Raw genomic sequence first — 20161 nt, forward strand, 5'->3', positions numbered from 1 at the left:
TCAATAGCATCCATTTAGACCAAAATAAACAATAATGATTTTAGATTTTAACCCATTCAATTTTAACATTTTAGGGGTATTTTTCCTAGATGTAGAGTTGGGGCAAGAGTTATCACTTTTTCGTTTTATTTGAAATGAAATAAATGAATACAACATACAATTGTTTCATTTTGCAGTCATCATGGCAGTTAAAGGGATATGTCACCAAAAACATTTTATTTGGTCATCATTTACTCACCCTCAAGTTGTTCCAAACCTGTATGAGTTTCTTTCTACTGTTGAACACAAAATATTTTAAAGAATATTGGTTAACACAGACAGGTGTGACTGTAGCCATTGACTTCCATAGTATTTTTTTCCTATTGTGGAAGTCAGGCTACAGTCGACAATCCAGTCTGGAAATCTCTAGCGCCATCTTTTGGTGCAATGTCTTTTATCTGTCCGGACAAAAACAATTTTAATTTGCATTAAGACAAACAAAAAACAACACAATTTGATTTGGCTTAAAGGTAGGCCTGTGTTTTGTTTGTTTTTAAATCATGTCTCTGTGGTTTCTTTCTCATTGCAAATTGCACCGTCATAACATATTGATTCTTATCTTGAACTTGACTAAACTCCCAGGATATGATTGAGGATTAAAGGGCGTGTGTTCACGTTTCCTTTGCAGGTAAACATTAACTTTCTTTACTGTACAGTTGGTCTTATCCACACCCTAAGAACATAAATCAGCCAAGGCTATATATTCGTCACATCGCCTCACCCTACAGTGATAGTTTTTCTGCTGGAGTAGATCTCTTAGCCCATTTCCAGCTCCAGAGAGGTCCATCATCATGTTGTTCAGTCAGTGGAGTCTCCTCCTGACCGTGTGGATGTTTCGGCCACCGCAGGTTTCTGCTTTTAACCTGGACACACAGAACGTGATAAAGAAGCGTGGAGAAGCAGACACTTTGTTTGGGTTTTCTATGGCCATGCACCATCAACTCAAACCTGCAGAGGAGCGCGTGTGAGAAACCTTTTTTTTTTAAGCGAACACGTGATAATTGTTTAAATTACTGCAGAACTTTGTAGCATTGTGTTACATCAATATATATATATATATATATATATATATATATTTTTTTTTTTTTTTTTTTTTTTTTTTACATGTTCAGCAGCACAAATTTGGGCAACGCTTTGTAGCAACCTAGGCCTACGTCTCTCACATGCATTTGTAGGATAGGCTACAATTTGTAGCTATAAATTTTAATAATTAGATATTGTTCAATTATGATACTTTCATTTAGGTCTATATTTGTAGCCTACAAATATAGGCCTAAATGAAAGTATCATAATTGAACAATATCTAATTATTAAAATTCATATTAGATAATGATACGCAATACATAACGGTTATCTATCTATCTATCTATCTATCTATCTATCTATCTATCTATCTATCTATCTATCTATCTATCTATCGGTATCTATCTGTCTATCTATCTATTGACATCACTTGCATCTTCAGATTGCTGATTGGAGCGCCTCATGCTAGAGCATTTCCCGTTCAAAATGCCAATATATCCGGAGGTCTGTACAAATGCAAATTCACAACACAATCTGATGACTGTGAACGCATTGCCGTTGATACAGAAGGTTGGTTGTGGTTTACATGATTTATGTTTTGTTTCTTTATTTCTCAATTTTGTAATGATCAAATACTTTTTTATTATGTGTATTATTTAATAATACAAGCAGTTTAAGTATCCCTAAAAAAGCATTCTAAACTCACTTTTCTATACTGCCAGCTCGTCCTATGGATAGGACAGGAGTAGACTATAGAGAAAACCAATGGCTAGGTGTTCGTGTCCAAAGTCAGGGCCGAGGAGGCAAAGTAGTGGTAAAGTGTGCTTTTCATTTTAACTGGTTCTAATTCATTGAGAAACTATTTTATTTAAAGTTGACACCTCAAATGTAAACTCTATATTTGTGTACATATGTTTATATCTTAATGTTTTAATTGACGCTATGTGTAATGAATATGCTCTGTTTTATTTAGACTTGTGCCCACAGGTACCAGGATTGGAGTTTTACCAACCAGCAGTTATTGGGCAGATGTTTTGTCCTGGAACAGGACCTTAAATTGGTGACGGATGGAGTGGGCACAAGATCATTTTGTAGGAATCGGGAATCAGATAAGCGCAAGTTTGGATACTGTCAACAGGGTCTCTCTGTAGCGTTTTCCAAAGACAGCAAATATCTTGTTTATGGAGCTCCAGGAGCCTATGACTGGAAAGGTACTGCAAAGCTTTTTTTATTGATAATGTTTAACTTCACACATTCATTAACAGTAAAGTCTGTAGTATTGAGTATTACCTCGCAGTCGCAACCTATCATTTATAATGACTTCTTCTCCTTTTCACACTTAAGGCATTGTGCACATGGAGCCTGTAGATAACTTCTCTCTAGAGATCTATGAAACAGGAGATCATAACCAACAACAACACGAGCTTATTCCTGTGGACATCAGCAGCTTTCTAGGTGATCACGGTCAACCTACTACTGTGTACCAGAGGGCAATCTATAGCACAATTGTCTAGAATGCAGATCTGTTCAAAATAAAATATTACTTTAAATCTTGACTTATCTGATGCAGAAGTTAGCAATAGATTAGCAACTATAAAATGAGGAATAGATTTTCTTTAAATCATACTGTAACTTTCAGAAGTTTCAAAGAGCATTTATTAAAAATAAGCTACAAAAATGACTCATTCTGAACTTACTAGTGAGTATTAGTGGACTTCAGGGGAAACATTTAATGATAAAATAAGTATTTTATGACTCTTAAATCTGATATCATCCATTTATCAACAGTTTTCCTTCTGTTATTTCTCAGGCTTTGCTTTAGATACTGGGATGAACCTTACGAAGAAGGGAGAGTTGAATGTTGTGGCGGGGGCTCCACGCTCATACCACAGTGGAGAGGTTTTGTTGCTAAGACCGGATGAAAAGGCAGAAACAAGGAACTTGAAAGCTGAACACATCCTTCGAGGTCCAGGTTTGGCCTCCTCCTTTGGCTATGACCTCGCTGTTCTTGACTTAAATGCAGATGGGTGAGTTTACACTAGAAACGGATACAATTATGACTAAACAGGATGTGATTGTAAAGTTTATTATGTAATCACAGGTAATTATTGTTTTACAAGTTTAGTCTGTAGAAATGACAATGTTCTCATTGACTCAGGTGGGATGACATTGTGGTGGGTGCACCTGAGTTCTCTGCAAAAAACATGGATGAAGATGTAGGAGGGGCCGTGTACATTTACATCAACCAGGCCAATGGACAACGCTGGAACCAAATCGAACCAGTGTGTCTGTACGGGAAAAGGGACTCCATGTTTGGACTAGCAGTGGCGCACATTGGGGATATAAATCAAGATGGATACCAAGGTTGAACAAAAGGTTATATATACACTTCAGTCTTGAGCCTCAGTTTTACAGTACATCTGACAGATGATCTTTTCTGATGAACAGATTTTGCAGTGAGCGCTCCCAATGAGGATACAGGGAGAGGTCGAGTGTACATACATCATGGTTCAGCTGCAGGCTTTCATCAAAAACCAGTGGTTCGCAAAAGGACTCGCATAATTATAATCTCTATAATATACATTTTTATCAGTTATTTTGCTTTAGATTTAAATTGTAATTAAAATATATTTTTAACACTTTTTAATTTCATAATATTATATATTATATTTACAAAATATTACAAATTATATTATATTGTATTATATTATATTATATCATATTATAATAATATAATAACTTTTTTCAAAGTGACTCTGTTAAAACAATCTCTGTTTATAGGTTTTAGATGCTGGAGACCACGGTATCAAATTGTTTGGCTATTCCATGGCTGGAAACATGGATATGGACGGTAACGGCTATCCAGACCTTGCTGTGGGTTCACTTTCAGATACTGTTCTGGTTTACAGGTTGGATGCTTCCCACTCTGCTAAAAATATAGATTCAATGCTGATCAGATCTTTTGCATTCATATAATTCATCATATGAAGTGAAAGAATAACCAGACACATCCCACAAAGATAGTTTCATTAAATATCATTTTGTAGGATCTGTACATTTTAGAATTCTAAATGAATTACGTTAATATTTTTAATAAATAATATGTTCTTATTTTTAAGGACTAAACCAGTGGTAAACATAGAAAAGACGTTGACATTAACACCGAATAATATTGACTTCAAGGCACAGGACTGCAAGAAATATCCATGGTGAGATAACAGCAAAATCTAACACTAATATATATATATATATATATATATATATATATATATATATATATATATATATATATATATATATTAAAATAATACTAATTTGAGCTATATACATATGTGTGTGTACACATATATATATATATATATATATATATATATATATATATATATATAGAGAGAGAGAGAGAGAGAGAGAGAGAGAGAGAGAGAGAGAGAGAGAGAGAGAGAGAGAATTTTAAAACATATATTATTTTTTATTATTATTTATTTTTTGTTTCTTTCGTCTTCTTTTTTTTGTGAAAATCTTTTAGCATTATTACAGCTCAGTCCTGTTTCACTTACACTGCCCAGCCACCTACATACAATCCCAAACTGAGTGAGTCTATTTCCTGTTCTCCATACTGCATTAAATATCAAAACAAGAATGAATGTCCCCCACCAATCTGTCATTCCAGCTGGGTGTGTTTGATTAGTTATTATAACTTGGCAAACAGCTTCATGTCAAAGCAATTCCTTGAAACTTTTTGAGGCATGTGAAATTGCATTTGATAGTCACCTTTCTGTAGGGATCGAGTACAAGCTAAAGGCTGATACAGTGCGCAGAGAGAGGGGTCTTCCTTCACGAGTGGTCTTTGTGAATTCTGAGGCTGCGCAGGGAGACCAGGAACTGCCTGGCCAGGGCAAACGAGAGTGTGTCCAGACCAAGCTCAGGCTGCTGGTACTATCTACTCACACTCTGATTTGCTGGTTTCAAGAACTGAAAGTGAGACTTTATGATTAAAAACCATTGTACTGTGTTTTAGGGAGATATCCAGGACAAGCTGACCAGCATTTCCATCAGCTTATCTTTTTCTTTGCCATCTGACAATCCAAAACAGACCATCAGAAACCTCCCTGACTTAGAGCCAGTTCTAAACGCTCTACAAGAAAACACAACCAAAGCAGAGGTATATTGCCATATCACTTCCTTTATTGCTGTAAAATCCCACTGTCTCAAACACGGCTTTCTTTACCACAAACCTCTTATCTCCCAGGTCACCTTTAGGAATGCCGACTGTGGAAGTGACAACATCTGCCACAGTAACCTGCAGCTCCAGTATAGCTTCTGCACCAAAGACCAACAACAAGAAAAATGTGACCCTCTATCCATGTAATATCATTATCTATGTGGCTTGTGCAATATTTAGAACAATACACTACTGTTTTTTTTACATTTCAAAGACCACATGATTGATATTTGGCATGCATTTTGAATGAAGCTAAAGTTTTGTTGCTGTAACTGCAAAACATGTACTGACAAATCAGGACCAAATCAGGAGTTTAAATATATCAGGGGTATAGTGTGCAAATCCATTAATTGCATCAAGTAATAATCATATTGTGTAAGAACTACGCAATGCATATTGCATATTAGCTACATATTTGACACGTGTTTAGCCTTCTTGTAATATAGACTTAAAGGGGTCATATAATGCCATTTTTGTACAAGCTAATATGATTCTTTAGGGTCTAAATTAAAAGTTTGTAATATACTTTAATTAAAAATTCTCATTAGTATTGTAAGAAAACACTTATTTTACCTGGTCAAAAACAGCTCTGTTTTCAGCACGCCGTTTCAGTGCATATGCCTTTAAATGATAATGAGCTTTGCTCACCCCGCCTCTCTGTTCTGTGCGTACACCATTTTTAACTCAATAACACAATAACCATAACGCGTTGTTCAGTATAAACGTGGGATTATGAATTATATTGAGAACGTCATACATAGAAAACATGCCGTAATGTACTCTGAGTGTAAACCTTAGACGCATTCATTGTGAAGCGTGCAGCTAGTGATTTGCAAAGATTAATATATTAATATAAAGTTTAATAAAACGTTACACTCACTTCCGTTCTTCTGGAGATTCAGCAGGAACACGAATATCCGGTACCAATCCTTTTTTCATGAGCAGCTTCTTAGCAAATCCAGCTTTATACTGATCCTCGTTTATAAAGCAGTCTGGTGAGAAATGATTCGCGCAAACATGAGAGCATTGACGTTGCTCGTGGGGAATATTCCCTTCGAAAACAAACTCAGCCACTGCGTCTTCAGCGGTTTGGATTTAGGAACATTAAAATGACTGCTGTGTTCGTTATTACACCCAAGAACAGAACACCACAATCGCTTAGACGCCATTCTGCTTATAGACAGTGCTCCAGCATATCAACAATGACCGCGCCGCGCAGACTATGATTGACAGCTCCCTCATGAGCGAGGGCGGGTCTGTGTTGAAACGCTCTGTCAATCAACAATCGTGGGAGGGGCGTGCGAGCTTGTGACGTCACAGGCTCGAACGGCTCGATTTGAGGCAGGGGAAAACATATAAGGAGATTAAAACAAAACCACTGGATGGATTTTTATCATTATATGATGGTTGTGTACAGACACTGCCAACACACATTTCAGTACAATCGACTTGTAAAAGTGCATGTACCATTATATGACCCCTTTAAGAAGCCTTCCTTGGAATAGCTTAATTTGGGTGTATCTTTGTGTGTTGAAGGGAAAATGGTGTTTCTGTCATTTCTCCTGGTGATGAGAACGTCGCCCTGGAGGTCACTGTAACCAACATAGGTGGAGAAGATGCACACCAGAGTCAACTGTCTGTGACGTTTCCAGAATTTCTGCACCTATCATCAGTCATGCCAAAGAAGAATAGTGTGAGAGTCCTATTTCACGGAAAAAAAAATTCTTAACAAGTTTATATCAACAAGTCTGATTGTGTTTTGCTTTTTACTGTAAGATAGACACATTTGTATAATGCTCTATTGCATCTGTTTAGAAGGAATGTCATATTCAGGCCTAGACTTGTACACTCGAAAAAATAGAAGGTTGGATTTAAAAAAAGTCTCAGATTGTTCCATACAACTGTGTAAAGTAGTTCCTAAATTAAATTATATGCACTAAAGAAAGTTTAAGATAACTACTAGCTAGCAATGGTACATGTTAGAATGCTAAATATAAGTTAGTTATAATTGTTTTGGTTCTTAAAATGTTAAATTTTTAAATGTTGCTCATTATGATGTTCTCATTCTGTCTTATATTTATCATTTCACTCACTAAACACTGACTGAACAAACACTTGTCAAGTAAAGCTGACAAAATAATTTATTTCATTGAAATAAATTTGTTAAATTAAGTTCACTTGATTACGCACTTTTTTTTTTTAGTGTACACTTTCAGATTTTGCATAATAGATGTTTTCAAATACCATTTGTTTTCGGTTTTATCGCTGTGCAGGAAACCCAGGTGCAGTGTAACCCCAATGAACACAAAACACAGGCTGACTGCCAACTTGGAAATCCTTTTAAAAGAGACTCAGAGGTATGAAGAGTAATTAAAATTCTCTCAACCCCTCAAGCATGCTTTCATTATAATCAAATCTGTCAGTCTCCTAACCTAGGTTCTTTTTAACACTTTCAGGTTTCATTCTACCTGATACTAAACACGGAAAGGCTTTCCTTGAGAGTGACAAGCGCTAATGTGACTATGTCCCTTAAAACGTAAGAAGAGTCTAATGGTATCTTCTAGGTACCTCTAGTTTAACAGTTTTAAATCAAAATAATACATTTATAGAAGTAGTACTATAGAGTTTTATTGCAGGAAAAACTGTTTACAAGCTAATGAAGTTTTAGTGTGTGTGTGTCTGTGTGTGTTTGTTTCTCCTGGTAAACCCTGTAGAAATATTTTCTATGATTCAGAGTTTTCTATGATGGGTAGGTGTAGGGTTAGGGGATAAAATACATAGTTTGATTAGTATATAAATCCTTGTTTCTATGGAAAGTCCCCTTAAAACCTGGAAACCCAATATGTGTGTACATGTTTGATTTTTTTTTTTTTTTTTATAGGATTAGCATTCAAGATATTCCAAAAGTTGTTGCAGAAGCGAAAATTATCTTTGAACTGCATCTGAATGTCACTGGGTAAGTCTTATTATTTGTTTTTAAAAATGATATACAATACCATTTAAAAGTTTGCAGGCAGATTTTTTTTTTTTTTTTATGTATTTTTTTATTTAGCCAGGACGCATTAAATTGATCAAAAGATTTCAAATTAATGTTGTTCCATTGAACTTTTGTCACGTTTTGGTTTGTTTATGTCATGTTCCATGTCTGTCATGTGATTCCCTGTTTGTCATGTTATCCTGCCATGTGTCTTGTCATTAGTTAATCGTCCCTTGTCTTGTCATTAGTCTGTGTATTTAAGCCGTCATGTTTGCCATGTGTCTTTGTCAAGTTTTGTTTCCCTATAACCACTGTTGGTAAGTGTCATGTTTTTGTTTCATGTTAAAATCTTGTATGTAATAAACTGCACTTGGGTTCTTCTCTACAACTTGCCTTCAGTGGATCCATTACAACTTTCTATTTATCCAAAAAAAAAATCCTTTACAAACACAAAAGCATACTGAATAGTTGTTTTATGATGTATTTTGTCTTTGTAGTGTTGCTAAACCTTCCCAGTTGTACTTTGGAGGAAAAGTGAAAGATGATAAATCAATGAAATCAGAAGATGATATTGGCTCTTTGGTCCAGTATGAGTTCAGGGTTGGTGTCTCAGTCCACCTAATATTACAGTGATGAATTTCTCTGTTTTACTATTCATTAACTGTAATTTAATCTGGCATAATCCCTTACACTTGCTAGTTGCTAGGTTTACAAAATGAATGGTTATAATAATAGCCTAAATTGTAGATATTATCATATTTATATCTCCAATCAAAAATAAATCAGTAGCTTATCACAGAGAGTGCTATTGCATTTATGACTGTAAATATGCAGTATTTAGATGTATATTATACTTATTGGGTTTAGTACAATTAAAAGCCTGTTGATTTTGTGCTTCTTGTGCTTGTACTTTCTATGTCAGATTATTAACATTGGTCGGCCTCTAAAGTCCTTCGGTTCTGCAGTGCTGAACATTCAGTGGCCAAAAGCAACCAAGGAGGGAAAATGGCTCATGTACCTTGTGCAAATCAGCGATCTAGGAAAGAATATTATTCACTGCACACCATCAGAGGCTATAAACCCACTCAGATTTATCAAGGTAATTCCTTTATGGGATATAAAGTTAAATAACTATCAATTATTAACATCAGCTCCCACTGGTTCTACTTTGCAGCTTTCTGTATTTGATGAATGATAAATCCTTGACTCAGACACAATATGACTTCTGGCACTGTGGGAGAGGTCACTGATTCTTTGTGCTCACTTCTTAGGCGTCATCCAGAGGAAGGCGTGAACTAGAGCGTGAATCAGGCCAGAAGGCTCTTGCCTCCACTACTGATTTTTTTCCCTTTTTGGGCAACGAAAGAAAGTATAAAACTCTGGTAATTTCACTTTACACCTGATTTTATACAATTCCACTGACCACTGCTTTATTTTCATTTCACTATTATCACTAGTTATATACTAGTATATTGTACCTTTAAAACAAATATCAAAGGTTTTAAAGTACTTACCTTTGGCGAGTTCTTGCAAATGTATCTCTACCTTTCATGTTGCCGCCCCAGACGTGTGCTGACGACTTAAAATGTGTGGAGATAAAGTGCCCTCTTGAGGCACTGGACAGCACTGCAGGCATCGTCCTTCATGCTCGCTTATGGAACAATACTTTTCTTGAGGTACACTTCCTCACATTCTTTTTTATTTCTGCACTGTAAGACTTAACAGTGAAATTTACAGAATGAATCGATGTTCAATTCATTTAAATAATATTGAATGTTTATTGCACGTAGTAGAAAAAAGAACTCAAACTGAAAGAGAAATTTTATTTTCAATTCTAATGACTTATACAGCATTTCATTTGGTTTAGTAGCATATGTGTAAAAAAAATGCTGTTTGCTCAATCTATGTCGATTAATACAGCATATTCCTCAATATTTGAAAGTCGTGGTAGCATATGCATGTGTGCTATTTCCAGATAATAATTAACAAGATTTGTTTTTTTTAATTTAAGTGTTAGTTCACCCAAAAATGAAAGTGATACTCTTACTTGTTTCAAAACGTACTTAAGTATCAAAATGTAAATGCATTGTTTTATTGTTGCATTATTGTTGCATTGTTGTATGTAATACTTACAGTAATGCCTCTGAATCTATGCCTGCTACCTACCCTTGTAGTGTTCATATCAATATAAAATTTATTTCTAGAACACAGTTCCAGTAGTGGGATTGAATGTGAGATTGAATAAGTGCATTCAATAACGTCCACAATGGTTTCGGACACCCAAATGGCTGTTCCCTCAAAGTGTCCTATTTAAAGTTTTTTAGCTTTTAGTATGAATATGTTAGCCTTACTGTTATCTATAAGCTAGTGTGCTCCAAAACAATGACAAAATTCCCATTTAGAAGACCAAACCCAACGTTGAAAATGATATCAGGTTGACGTCAGAATCTAACGCCAGATTGACATTAATCTCCAACGTTGGACAGACGTTGTATTGTGGTTGAAAATGAAAATCGGGTTGACATCAGAAACCAACATCAGTCGGGTTCTGACGTCAACCCGACTTTCATTTCCAACCAAAATTCATCGTCTATCCGACGTCGGATGCAGACGTCAATCAGACGTCTGGTTCTGGCGTCAATCTGACGTCTGGTTCTGACGTCAACCCGACTTTCATTTCCAAACTTATATTTGTCTTTCAAATGTAGTGAAGTTAAAGTAAAAAGTTTCCAGAAAAAATAATACTCAAGTAAAGTACAGATACTCAAAAAGTGTACTTAAGTACAGTACTAAAAGTAAATGCACTGTTACTGTCCACTGGCAACAAATGTATTCTAACTAGTTGATTATTGACAAGATGGCTTCTTTTACAGGAGTATAACTCATTGAACTACTTGGATATTGTACTGGATGCATCTCTGACCCTTAATGGGACTCAGGAGAATATTGGGATCCAGCCATCCAATACTAAGGTTACGTGTCATGTAGATTAGTATATACTTAAGCATATTAGATAAGCTATTTTTATTTGATGTAGTAGTGATTAATAAAAAGTGTATTAGGCAAAGTGTTTTAAACGCAGTGTTTTAATGACTGATATAGGTGAAGCTAACTGTTTTTCGTGAAAGCAAGCCTGCTTTGCTCAGTCGAGTCCCGTGGTGGGTCATTCTGCTCAGCATACTGACAGCCCTGCTGTTTCTAGCTTTGCTGTTCTACTTGTTGTGGAAGGTAAGGTGACCCTTTTCATACAATATCTTAATTAAAACTAATATTTTATTTACCAGAAGCAATTCATACGGTTACATTGTGGATAAAAATATAGAAAAACAAGTGTAGTTACATGTTAAAAAAAGGTGTTAAGTTGCTTCCATATTGCTGTTTTTGACTGAACCGTGTTGTATTTTTTGTGCTCCTCAGTTTGAATGCTTAACTTGTGGAATATGTGCCAAAGAGAAGAATGGTTAAGAATCAAGAGAGGAAAATATGACCAAACAGAGGTGTCTCTTCTCAAAGATGGACAAAACAGTCTTCTGATTCTGTGGAATTGTTTTTCTGCACAGGTCAAAAAAAGATTAGCTTTTTTTTGTAAACTGTTTTTTAATATTGTCTACAAACAACAGATGTCTTACAAAATAAAGTTGTAAACAGCATGTTGTATCACTTAGGACAGGTGATGCTACTCTGCACATTGTTGGTCATCTTATGATGTTAATCATAAATCTGATTATTTAATGCAGTGAAAGAACAAATTACTTCTACATAGTAATGTGCGCTGTCTTCACTATTATTGGAAGGACAATAATATTCCCTTTTGTAATGTGATGGATTTGACTGTAATTCTGGACGTCTCATGGAGAAGGAGGTGGGGGGGTGCTCAGGAACATCTTCAGGGCAGGTGTAAAGATGAGGATGGTGCCAAGAACAGATACAGTGAGGAATGCCCAGAGGAAAATCCTGTCCAGCACCTGGGCCACAAACTTCCAGTCCTGTACTACCTGCAAGAGCCAAAGGATTCACTAACACTTTACTATAAGGTTCCATAAGTTAACAGGAACTAACCATGAAAAATACTTCTAAAGCATTTATTAATCTTGTTTAATGTTCATTTCAAACTTTGCTACTATATTATTCAAATCGAAGTTTGTATCTGTTAATATTATTTAATGGAAGTGAACATGAACTAACAATGAACAGTTGTATTATTATTATTAATACTGTGTAACGCATGTATTTCTCAGTGTTAGTTAATGCAACTATTGGGACCTTATTGTAATATTCATTGCATCATAATTGTCACGACTGGCATATTCATCATCAAATAATAGTCAGCATAACACTTGATTAGCGTTAACATTTTTATTCCTGACTTTATCCTTAGCATCAACAGTATATGCCAGAGGAACCTTATTCCTGCAAAGCATCATTAACTTTATACAATAATATATTTTCTGGCCAAAATATATTTAAAATATATGATAAATATATAAAGTATTCAGAGCAGCTTAAGAAATAATTTTTCAAACAGAAAACAGTTTTATACATTTTTTTATAAACTTTCAAATGCCAAAATAGCCTATATTAAAGAATGTTATTGAATAAAGATTCAATTTAAAAAAATAAAAATTTGGGCAAATGCAAAATGTGTTTTGGACAAGATAAATATATTTAGATTTACACACTATACTGTTAAACTTGGGGTCATTTTTATGCTTTTAAAAGAAGTCTCTAGTGGAAACCGTGGATTTTTTCCTTTTCAGGATTCTTTAGTAAATAGAATGGTGAAAATAACAGCATTTATTTCAAATAGAAATCTTTTATAACAATGTAAATGTCTTTACTGTCACTTTGATCAATTTATTGCATCCTTTGTGAATAAAATGTTTATTTGTTTGTTTGTTATTTGAAAGTTTGTTTGTGACAACTGAACTTAAACTGTAAGGTATATCTAAAAATAGCTTTGTTTCTATTAATATTTGCAGTCATTCACTTTACATTCATCTTAAGACATTTTCAAGTCCTTACCTCTCTAATAAAATGCTCCTTCTTAATGTGACTTGAGATGTAGCGAACCGAGTTGGTGGCTTGTTCCAGCATATTAATCAGAGCCTGGCCTTCTCCTTCAGGGCCTTTCTTGTTCCTGGGCTTCAGGTCAGGGCTGTGGGGCTCCAGCTCTGGGTACTGGTAGCGGTCAGTGTTCCCCCTCATGCAGAGCAAATGTGGCAGTCGCTGGAGGAACAGCGTACGCACCCATGGAGACATCGGGTGGTAAGTAGCTGAAGAGCGGTGGTGTACGTTGATGACAAACACTGTCACGATGATGGAGAGAGTGACAAAGATCATGATAAAAAGCAGGTACTCTCCAATCAGCGGGATAACCTTAGAGGAAGAAGGGATGATCTCATCAATGACGAGGAGGAAGACGGTGAGAGACACCAGGACGGAGGTGGAGAGGGAGACTTTTTCCCCTTCATCGGATGGAAGGTAGAAAACCAGCACTGTTAGGAAGGACAAGCCCAGGCATGGAATAATGAGGAAGAGTGTGTAGAAGAGAGGAAGACGTTTCAGGATGAACGAATATGTGATGTACGGGTAGAAGAGGTGGCCGTCTCGCCGGCTTCCTTTGACCCCAGTCGCACTGAGAATCTCCCATTCGCCATTATCAAAGAAGTCCCTTCTGTCCACCTGCTGGTTGAGGAGCACTAGTTCAACCATGTTCCCATCATATGTCCAAGAGCCAAACTTCATAGAGCAGTTCTGGCGATCGAACGGGAAGAACGTCACATCCATGGTGCAGGCTGATTTGTAGCTAGAAGGGGGGGTCCAAGTGATCATGCCATTGTACCTCACAATGACTTTGGTCATAAGTGAGCCTTCAAAACGTCCATCAGCACTAAAAGTGAGTGGACAGGATGACATGTTTAATATTCCAAAATGATGAATTATTGTCGTATTAGATAGCCACACAAACTTACTTCTCGTATAAAACAATGTCTGGGAGCCAGACGGTCTCTGACGGGACTCTGATAGAGGTGATGCCACTATAATTATCAGGGTTCCAACGCAGTTTATAATCCAGCCATTCCTACAAAGAGTTTATTATGACAAACATATCCAATTTTCCAATGTTTGTTTCATTACTTTTCTATTGTCAATGAAAATGTCTATATGTATCATTCGCAGAGAACTGCTAATTTAGTCTTTCACATCATATGCATTTTCTGTTATTTTCAATAATGTTGCTAGAAACAAGCACATGATATGTATGTTTGGGGATTTGTACCATCAGAATTTGAGGAAATTATTTTATATTTTTCGATATTTTAAATAAGAACAAAACACTAGACTTGGTTAAGGTATTTATCGGACAAAATTATTTGGCAAAAAAGGATAAACTACAGCTACAGGTTTTATTCTATGCAACAACAAAATGCAAAGAAAAGCTAAATGCTCACAGGAAAAAGCATACATTGACTATAACATAATTCGTTGTTTATATTTCATTGGTTCTATCTTGGTTTTGCATGTGTTCATTTCTTTGTATAACAGCCTGGGCAAAAATACTACTTTTGACTTGAATATAACCAATTAATTTATCTATCTGTATACAGCACATTATTAATTTACCAGGCGAAACATTTTTACAGGGATGTTTGAGGTTATTTACCTGCCATAGCCACACATTAGTGGTCATGAGTTGGTTTTTCTCATCCTAAATTCATAAACAGAGAAGAATGAAAGAAAACACCATAAACATCTGAGATATATATGTGAAATTCACACAAAGAACCACAAAAGACACATCAATCAAACAAACAGAATTATATTATTATCTATTTTTCTTAGATTATGAGACAGTTGAGGCAGAGTGGTGCTGAGAGGGGTGACTGGAGCCCACATAATAATAGCTGTCTTTATTTGTTTTCCATAGCCCTCAAAATCATTGGCTATATCTTTTGATAAACGTCCAGCATAACCACTTTCAAAGCCATCTTATACTTTGAATTACGAGGCACTTGGGCACCTGTGCCTTCAGGCCGTTTTTAAATCAATAACATCAAACAGGCACATCTGAGCCCTTATCAAGTAAATCAAATTGCAAGATGTACAACAACAGTAAGTTGACGTCATCTTTTTTTATTATTATCATCATTGAGAGAAACAATTAGCCCTAATGGCGCACCTTTGTTTAATATTACTAATTTGTTTTGTCGACACATTAATAAAATGCACATTGAAGCTGAGAGCTTTCACTCAGGCCAGCATCATACATTAAAGGTTTTATCCATAGAGCACATTATTTGCTCATTCAGGCTCAAATCATATTGGATCACTACTGCATTGGATGTTAGTTTGTGTCTGTGCATTTGTTTGAGCTAGCAATCACATGAGATAAAATGAATACCTGCAGCATTTACTTAGCAAATATAATTTCTTCAGGCTGAATTCCTGTCAATTTATTTTGTATAATTTAATCACAAAGGTACACCGATGGATTTGTGTGGAGTGTGTGCACTCTGTTAAAGACGTGAAAGCTCTCTGGATCTCTCCGCTCTTAATAATTCAGATGCCCATCATATGAGTCTTCAGAACAGCAAAACCCTTTCAGAGAAAGAGCAAGGCAAAATAAAACCAGGAGAATGTGAAAAAAAAGTTGGAGGAGGGGAGCAGCAGTAAGGCAATATTTCTATTTATAGACTCTAAGGAAGCAGATGCCCCTAATATATGCCTAATGTAGAGAGATGTATTGACTTCATAAGTGGACACCATGGACAGCTCCCGCTGCTGTATTTCAGCACCATGGACAGAGACCAACTGAGTACTGTCACAGTTAGGCTTCCAAATGAAGTTTAAAATAGCTGGATCTGTATGTTTGTCTTACCACATCCACTAGCTGAGATATCTTCAAGCCAAAGCGGACCTTCACAGAGTGGTTTGCGTGCAGAACAGGCCTGACCCAGCGTTGGTACCCCTGAAACAAGTCCCTGAGCAGAGCATCTTCTCTTTCTGCCAGAGATACAAACTCTCTAGCTGCTAACACACACAGTTATCACATTACATTATTGATATAATTTCTACAACAATCAGTTTATACTATCTCAATTTATAAGGTATCAATGTTACATTCTGGTAGATAAAATAATAGTGTTCTTTCTTTAATGAACTATTAAACAGTCCTGTTATAAAATTGAGTCTCATAAGTACACTAAGTGTAATGATACACACAAGGACATACAGAAACCAGACACTTTCATAGACATGGCAGTCAGCAGAAGTCCGCTCACTGCGTCCTCCACAATTTGTTTACTGACCTCAACTGAGGACATGTGCACTCATCAGCTACACATAGCGAACAAATAGCATTTTGAGATACATTAAAGTAAATCAAATAGAATCACAAATCTATCCATCTATAAGATTTCTTATCATTTGTAGATTTTATTGCTGATACAACGAACCAAACTTTGTTCAACGACTCATTCAATGTGTGCGGTATATGCAAGGCATGAACATAAATCATTCTGATGATAAATAATTAACGATTACAAATTGGTTTCAGACAATAAAATAACTCATCTCTTTAGTAACATGCATTATAGTCTATAACTCATAAATAAACTATTAAAAAAGGATGCTAAACACACTAACATAACCAAGAAAGTACTTTACAGGGCAGAGAGACAAGGATTGGTTTGCACTTACCCGGCGTGGTGGCGATGATGCTGATAAACAGGGTGAAAAGACCAACGACTGCCAACGTCATTTCGAAAGAAAGTATTTTATATTGGCGTGACAGATGACAACGCATTAACTGCTCTTTAAAAACAAGTTTTCATAGCAAGAGATAAAAGTTTATAGTTGTTATTTGCTGTTAGTAAAAGCAGAGGATGGGAGCGAATCACTCCCAGAGAGAATCCATCCAGGTGCGCGCGCCCGCGCTCCTGTCCCACAGTAGGAGAGGAGGAGCGCGCACCGTGCCAGTTTAAAGGGACAGATGAATGTATCGCTTCGCCAAGTAGATCACCACCATCCACAGAAAATGCAGGTGTCATTTTTGACCAGCCAAAAACCGCACAATTCAAGTGAACGTAAATTGCATTTTTTTAAAAGAAAATCGAAAAAGATTTTTAAAAGTTAGTGAAAAAAATTGCTACTCAACAACACCCTATTGAAAGTTGCATTTAACAAAACAACTATTTAGAATAATTTTTTAGACAATATTTAAGATATTAAATACATTCAAATGTGTTAAACAGTTTATAATAGACATTTTGGAGAAGTAATTGCATAAAGTTATAATAAATGCACTTTCTAATGTAAATTAATCACACAAGGTTGTTTTTTTCTCACACTGGTCATAAATGCGACCACTGATAAGTTTACATGTATTTTGAGCATGATTTATATGAGGCATGAGATAGATAGAGCAATCTTAATACACTAATAACAGACCCTTTAAATATATGTTCCAGAAATGGTAGTTGTATATATTATATGTTTCCTTTTATGGAATTTTGACATGGGCATGTGGGCACAAAGGCATGTGAAAATGAAAATGAAATATAGTTGTCAACAACTCTTTTTGCATCATTCAAACACAAATGTGGATGGATGGATGAATGGATGATTTTGGACCAGGAAAAATAAGAATATCAACAGACCACTTAGGTAACACAATGTAATTTGTTGTAAATACAGAATATTATGCTGCAGCGGATGATAAGAATAGCCTTTCTTCAGCTTTGGCCAGTTTTGTATAAAAAAAATGTAATGTTTCTTTTTGTTATATGCACTCGTGTAGAGAGTGTTTGTTTACAACAACCTTGCAGACAAATTCAAATAAAAACTCAGCGGTGTCTCTTGTGTAAACACTCACACTGAGTCCAAGCAGCAGCTCAGGCAAACATATCTCCTCAGCATTCATGGCTACTGTCTGAGCTCAGATGATTTTCTGCTCCAGTTGGAACCAGCTGTGGCCTCCGTGAGGGTCTGTGTCACTTTTCTCTCACGCCATTGCATGTTATTCTGTATCATTCGGTACATGGTAAAAACTTCACTGGATAACAAAAACATGGTCACATGTTCTGATACACATCAGAACTCTCAGTTGGAATCAAAAATGCACTGATACAATCAGAAAACAACATTGCAATAGCAAAGTTATGTGAAGTCTACGTTGGCATTATTGCACTTGGCATTATGCTTTAATGGTTGCTGACTCACATTCTGTGCTTATTAGCTTGCTTCATCCACACTGCATGTCTGCATGCATCTGAACATAGACTGCTGTCTTTAGAAGACAGCAAAACAGACTGGAAAATGACTTAAATATTCATACACTCCTTTAAATAATGCATCTCAGCCTCCATTTGCACACTTCCCTGACTTCACTGTCACCACCTGTCAGATCAGCAGAGCCACAGTCATGTTGAGTTAACACACTAAAAATATCTCAAAGTCCTGAGAAATGAATACAGCAATAATACAGTCCTAAACCGCAGCAAGAAGGATTGGTGATTAAAGTACTGAAAAGGTGAAAAGGCCCCCTTCTGCATTGCAGATGCATGCTTTGTATTTTTATTTACTAGTGTAGTGTTAAAAGCAGTCATGTGGAAGCACAGAAAAAAAACATTGTTTTAACAGATTCTCTTTTCTAGTGTTATTTTATGGTTTTATAACACCGTGTATTTAGCATAGTATTAAAAAAAGACTGATTATCTTGATTGTCAAACTGTTAATAAAAAGTTCATGTTCATGTTAGTTCACACTAGCTAATGTTACCAGACGCAACTTTCGGTACAAATATATTATTACATAACATTTACAAATATTCGTAAATGTTGAAATTAACATTGACTAAGATTAATCAGTAACACTTTACAATAAGGTTCATTAGTTAACATTAGTTAATGTATTAACTAACATGAACTAACAATGAGCAATACATTTGTTACAGTATTTATTCATCTTTGTTAATGTTAGTTAATAAAAACACAGCTGTTCATTGTTTGTTCATGTTAGTTCACAGTGCATTAACTAATGTTAACAAATACAACCTTTGGTTTTAATAATGTATTAGTAAATGTTGAAACTAATATTAACTAAGATTAATAAATGCTGTAGAAGTATTGTTTATTCTTAGTTCATGTTAACTAAGGTAGTTAACTAATGTTAACTAATTAAGCTTATTGTTAAGTGTACCGATTAATAAATGCAGTAGTAATACTGTTCGTGGTTAGTTCAAGTGAACAAATGAAACCGTATTGTAAAGTGTTACCAAATTACCTGAAGAGATTTTTCCTTGCCCTTATGACTAAAGATAAATGAATTATATGCATACAACACATCAGCAGTAAAATATACGTAAATGAAAGCGCAAACATTACACAATTTTGTATGGTTTTAATTTACTTTTCTCAATATATCACATAATCATCATAATAAAATGACATGATAATTTTATGTTAAGCACTCATCAGTAATTCCAACGACAGCACGTTCAAAAATCTGTCTGTAAATCTGTCAATCAAAATGCTATTGCAAGAAGCTGCCTATGTAACTTTTAAACCAATCTAACAGTATAATGGGGGGGGGGGGGTCTTGAAAATGTGTGTTAAAGAATGGTACATGCATGTGTGTACAGGTGTGAAATCTATGTTCCAGTAAACAGCTTATTATTATTATTATTATTATTATTATTATTATTATAGCCACGTCGCTATTGAGCTAGGATTGACTTTTTTTTTAATACAGTATATACTGTAGTCTTGATGCATCAAAGCATCTTAAACAGGTTTCAAGTCTATAATGAGTTCCTCATCCTGCACATGAACATTTCTGAGAATTACTGAAAATTAGAATACGTTTCAGAAAAACAGTTTTGATAAATCGAGTCAAGAGGA

At 35.5% G+C, this 20161-nt stretch overlaps 2 protein-coding genes across 3 annotated transcripts; one reads left to right on the plus strand and one right to left on the minus strand.

Moving 5' to 3' along the window:
- The first annotated feature begins 727 nt into the window (after positions 1–727).
- Positions 728–11878, plus strand: itga6l (integrin, alpha 6, like). The gene is made up of 25 exons (XM_056270273.1): positions 728–1003; positions 1505–1632; positions 1785–1876; positions 2036–2273; positions 2407–2517; positions 2873–3089; positions 3221–3426; positions 3511–3602; positions 3844–3971; positions 4182–4271; positions 4589–4653; positions 4844–4995; positions 5081–5224; positions 5312–5427; positions 6821–6977; positions 7558–7641; positions 7741–7820; positions 8166–8240; positions 8759–8861; positions 9184–9360; positions 9533–9643; positions 9827–9937; positions 11135–11233; positions 11364–11489; positions 11679–11878. The coding sequence occupies exons 1-25, from the start codon at positions 831–833 to the stop codon at positions 11724–11726; spliced, it is 3123 nt and encodes a 1040-aa protein (XP_056126248.1). The 5' UTR covers positions 728–830; the 3' UTR covers positions 11727–11878.
- chrnb3b (cholinergic receptor nicotinic beta 3 subunit b) lies at positions 11870–17183 on the minus strand. 2 transcript variants are annotated; one of them, XM_056270275.1, is made up of 6 exons: positions 16962–17183; positions 16141–16289; positions 14926–14970; positions 14234–14343; positions 13284–14151; positions 11870–12256 (listed from the first exon to the last, which is right to left on the minus strand). In XM_056270275.1, the coding sequence occupies exons 1-6, from the start codon at positions 17065–17067 to the stop codon at positions 12110–12112; spliced, it is 1425 nt and encodes a 474-aa protein (XP_056126250.1). In that variant the 5' UTR covers positions 17068–17183; the 3' UTR covers positions 11870–12109. The 2 variants fall into 2 exon arrangements, with proteins under 2 accessions (XP_056126250.1, XP_056126249.1); XM_056270274.1 differs by having other exon boundaries at positions 16141–16292.
- Positions 17184–20161: the final 2978 nt, after the last annotated feature.

Source organism: Rhinichthys klamathensis, unplaced genomic scaffold (genome assembly GCF_029890125.1).
Source record: "Rhinichthys klamathensis goyatoka isolate OS25496 unplaced genomic scaffold, OSU_Roscu_1.1 h1tg000301l_1, whole genome shotgun sequence".
NCBI lineage: Eukaryota > Metazoa > Chordata > Actinopteri > Cypriniformes > Leuciscidae > Rhinichthys > Rhinichthys klamathensis.

Coding starts and splice junctions, on each gene's coding strand:
- itga6l (XM_056270273.1), top strand. CDS start 831: ATGTTGTTCAGTCAGTGGAGTCTCCTCCTGACCGTGTGGATGTTTCGG. Junction 1,633..1,784: donor CATTGCCGTTGATACAGAAG/GTTGGTTGTGGT, acceptor CTATACTGCCAG/CTCGTCCTATGGATAGGACA. Junction 3,603..3,843: donor GCTTTCATCAAAAACCAGTG/GTTCGCAAAAGG, acceptor CTCTGTTTATAG/GTTTTAGATGCTGGAGACCA.
- chrnb3b (XM_056270274.1), bottom strand. CDS start 17,067: ATGCGTTGTCATCTGTCACGCCAATATAAAATACTTTCTTTCGAAATG. Junction 14,971..16,140: donor TATCTCAGCTAGTGGATGTG/GTAAGACAAACA, acceptor TTATGAATTTAG/GATGAGAAAAACCAACTCAT. Junction 14,344..14,925: donor CTAATGTGTGGCTATGGCAG/GTAAATAACCTC, acceptor AACTCTTTGTAG/GAATGGCTGGATTATAAACT.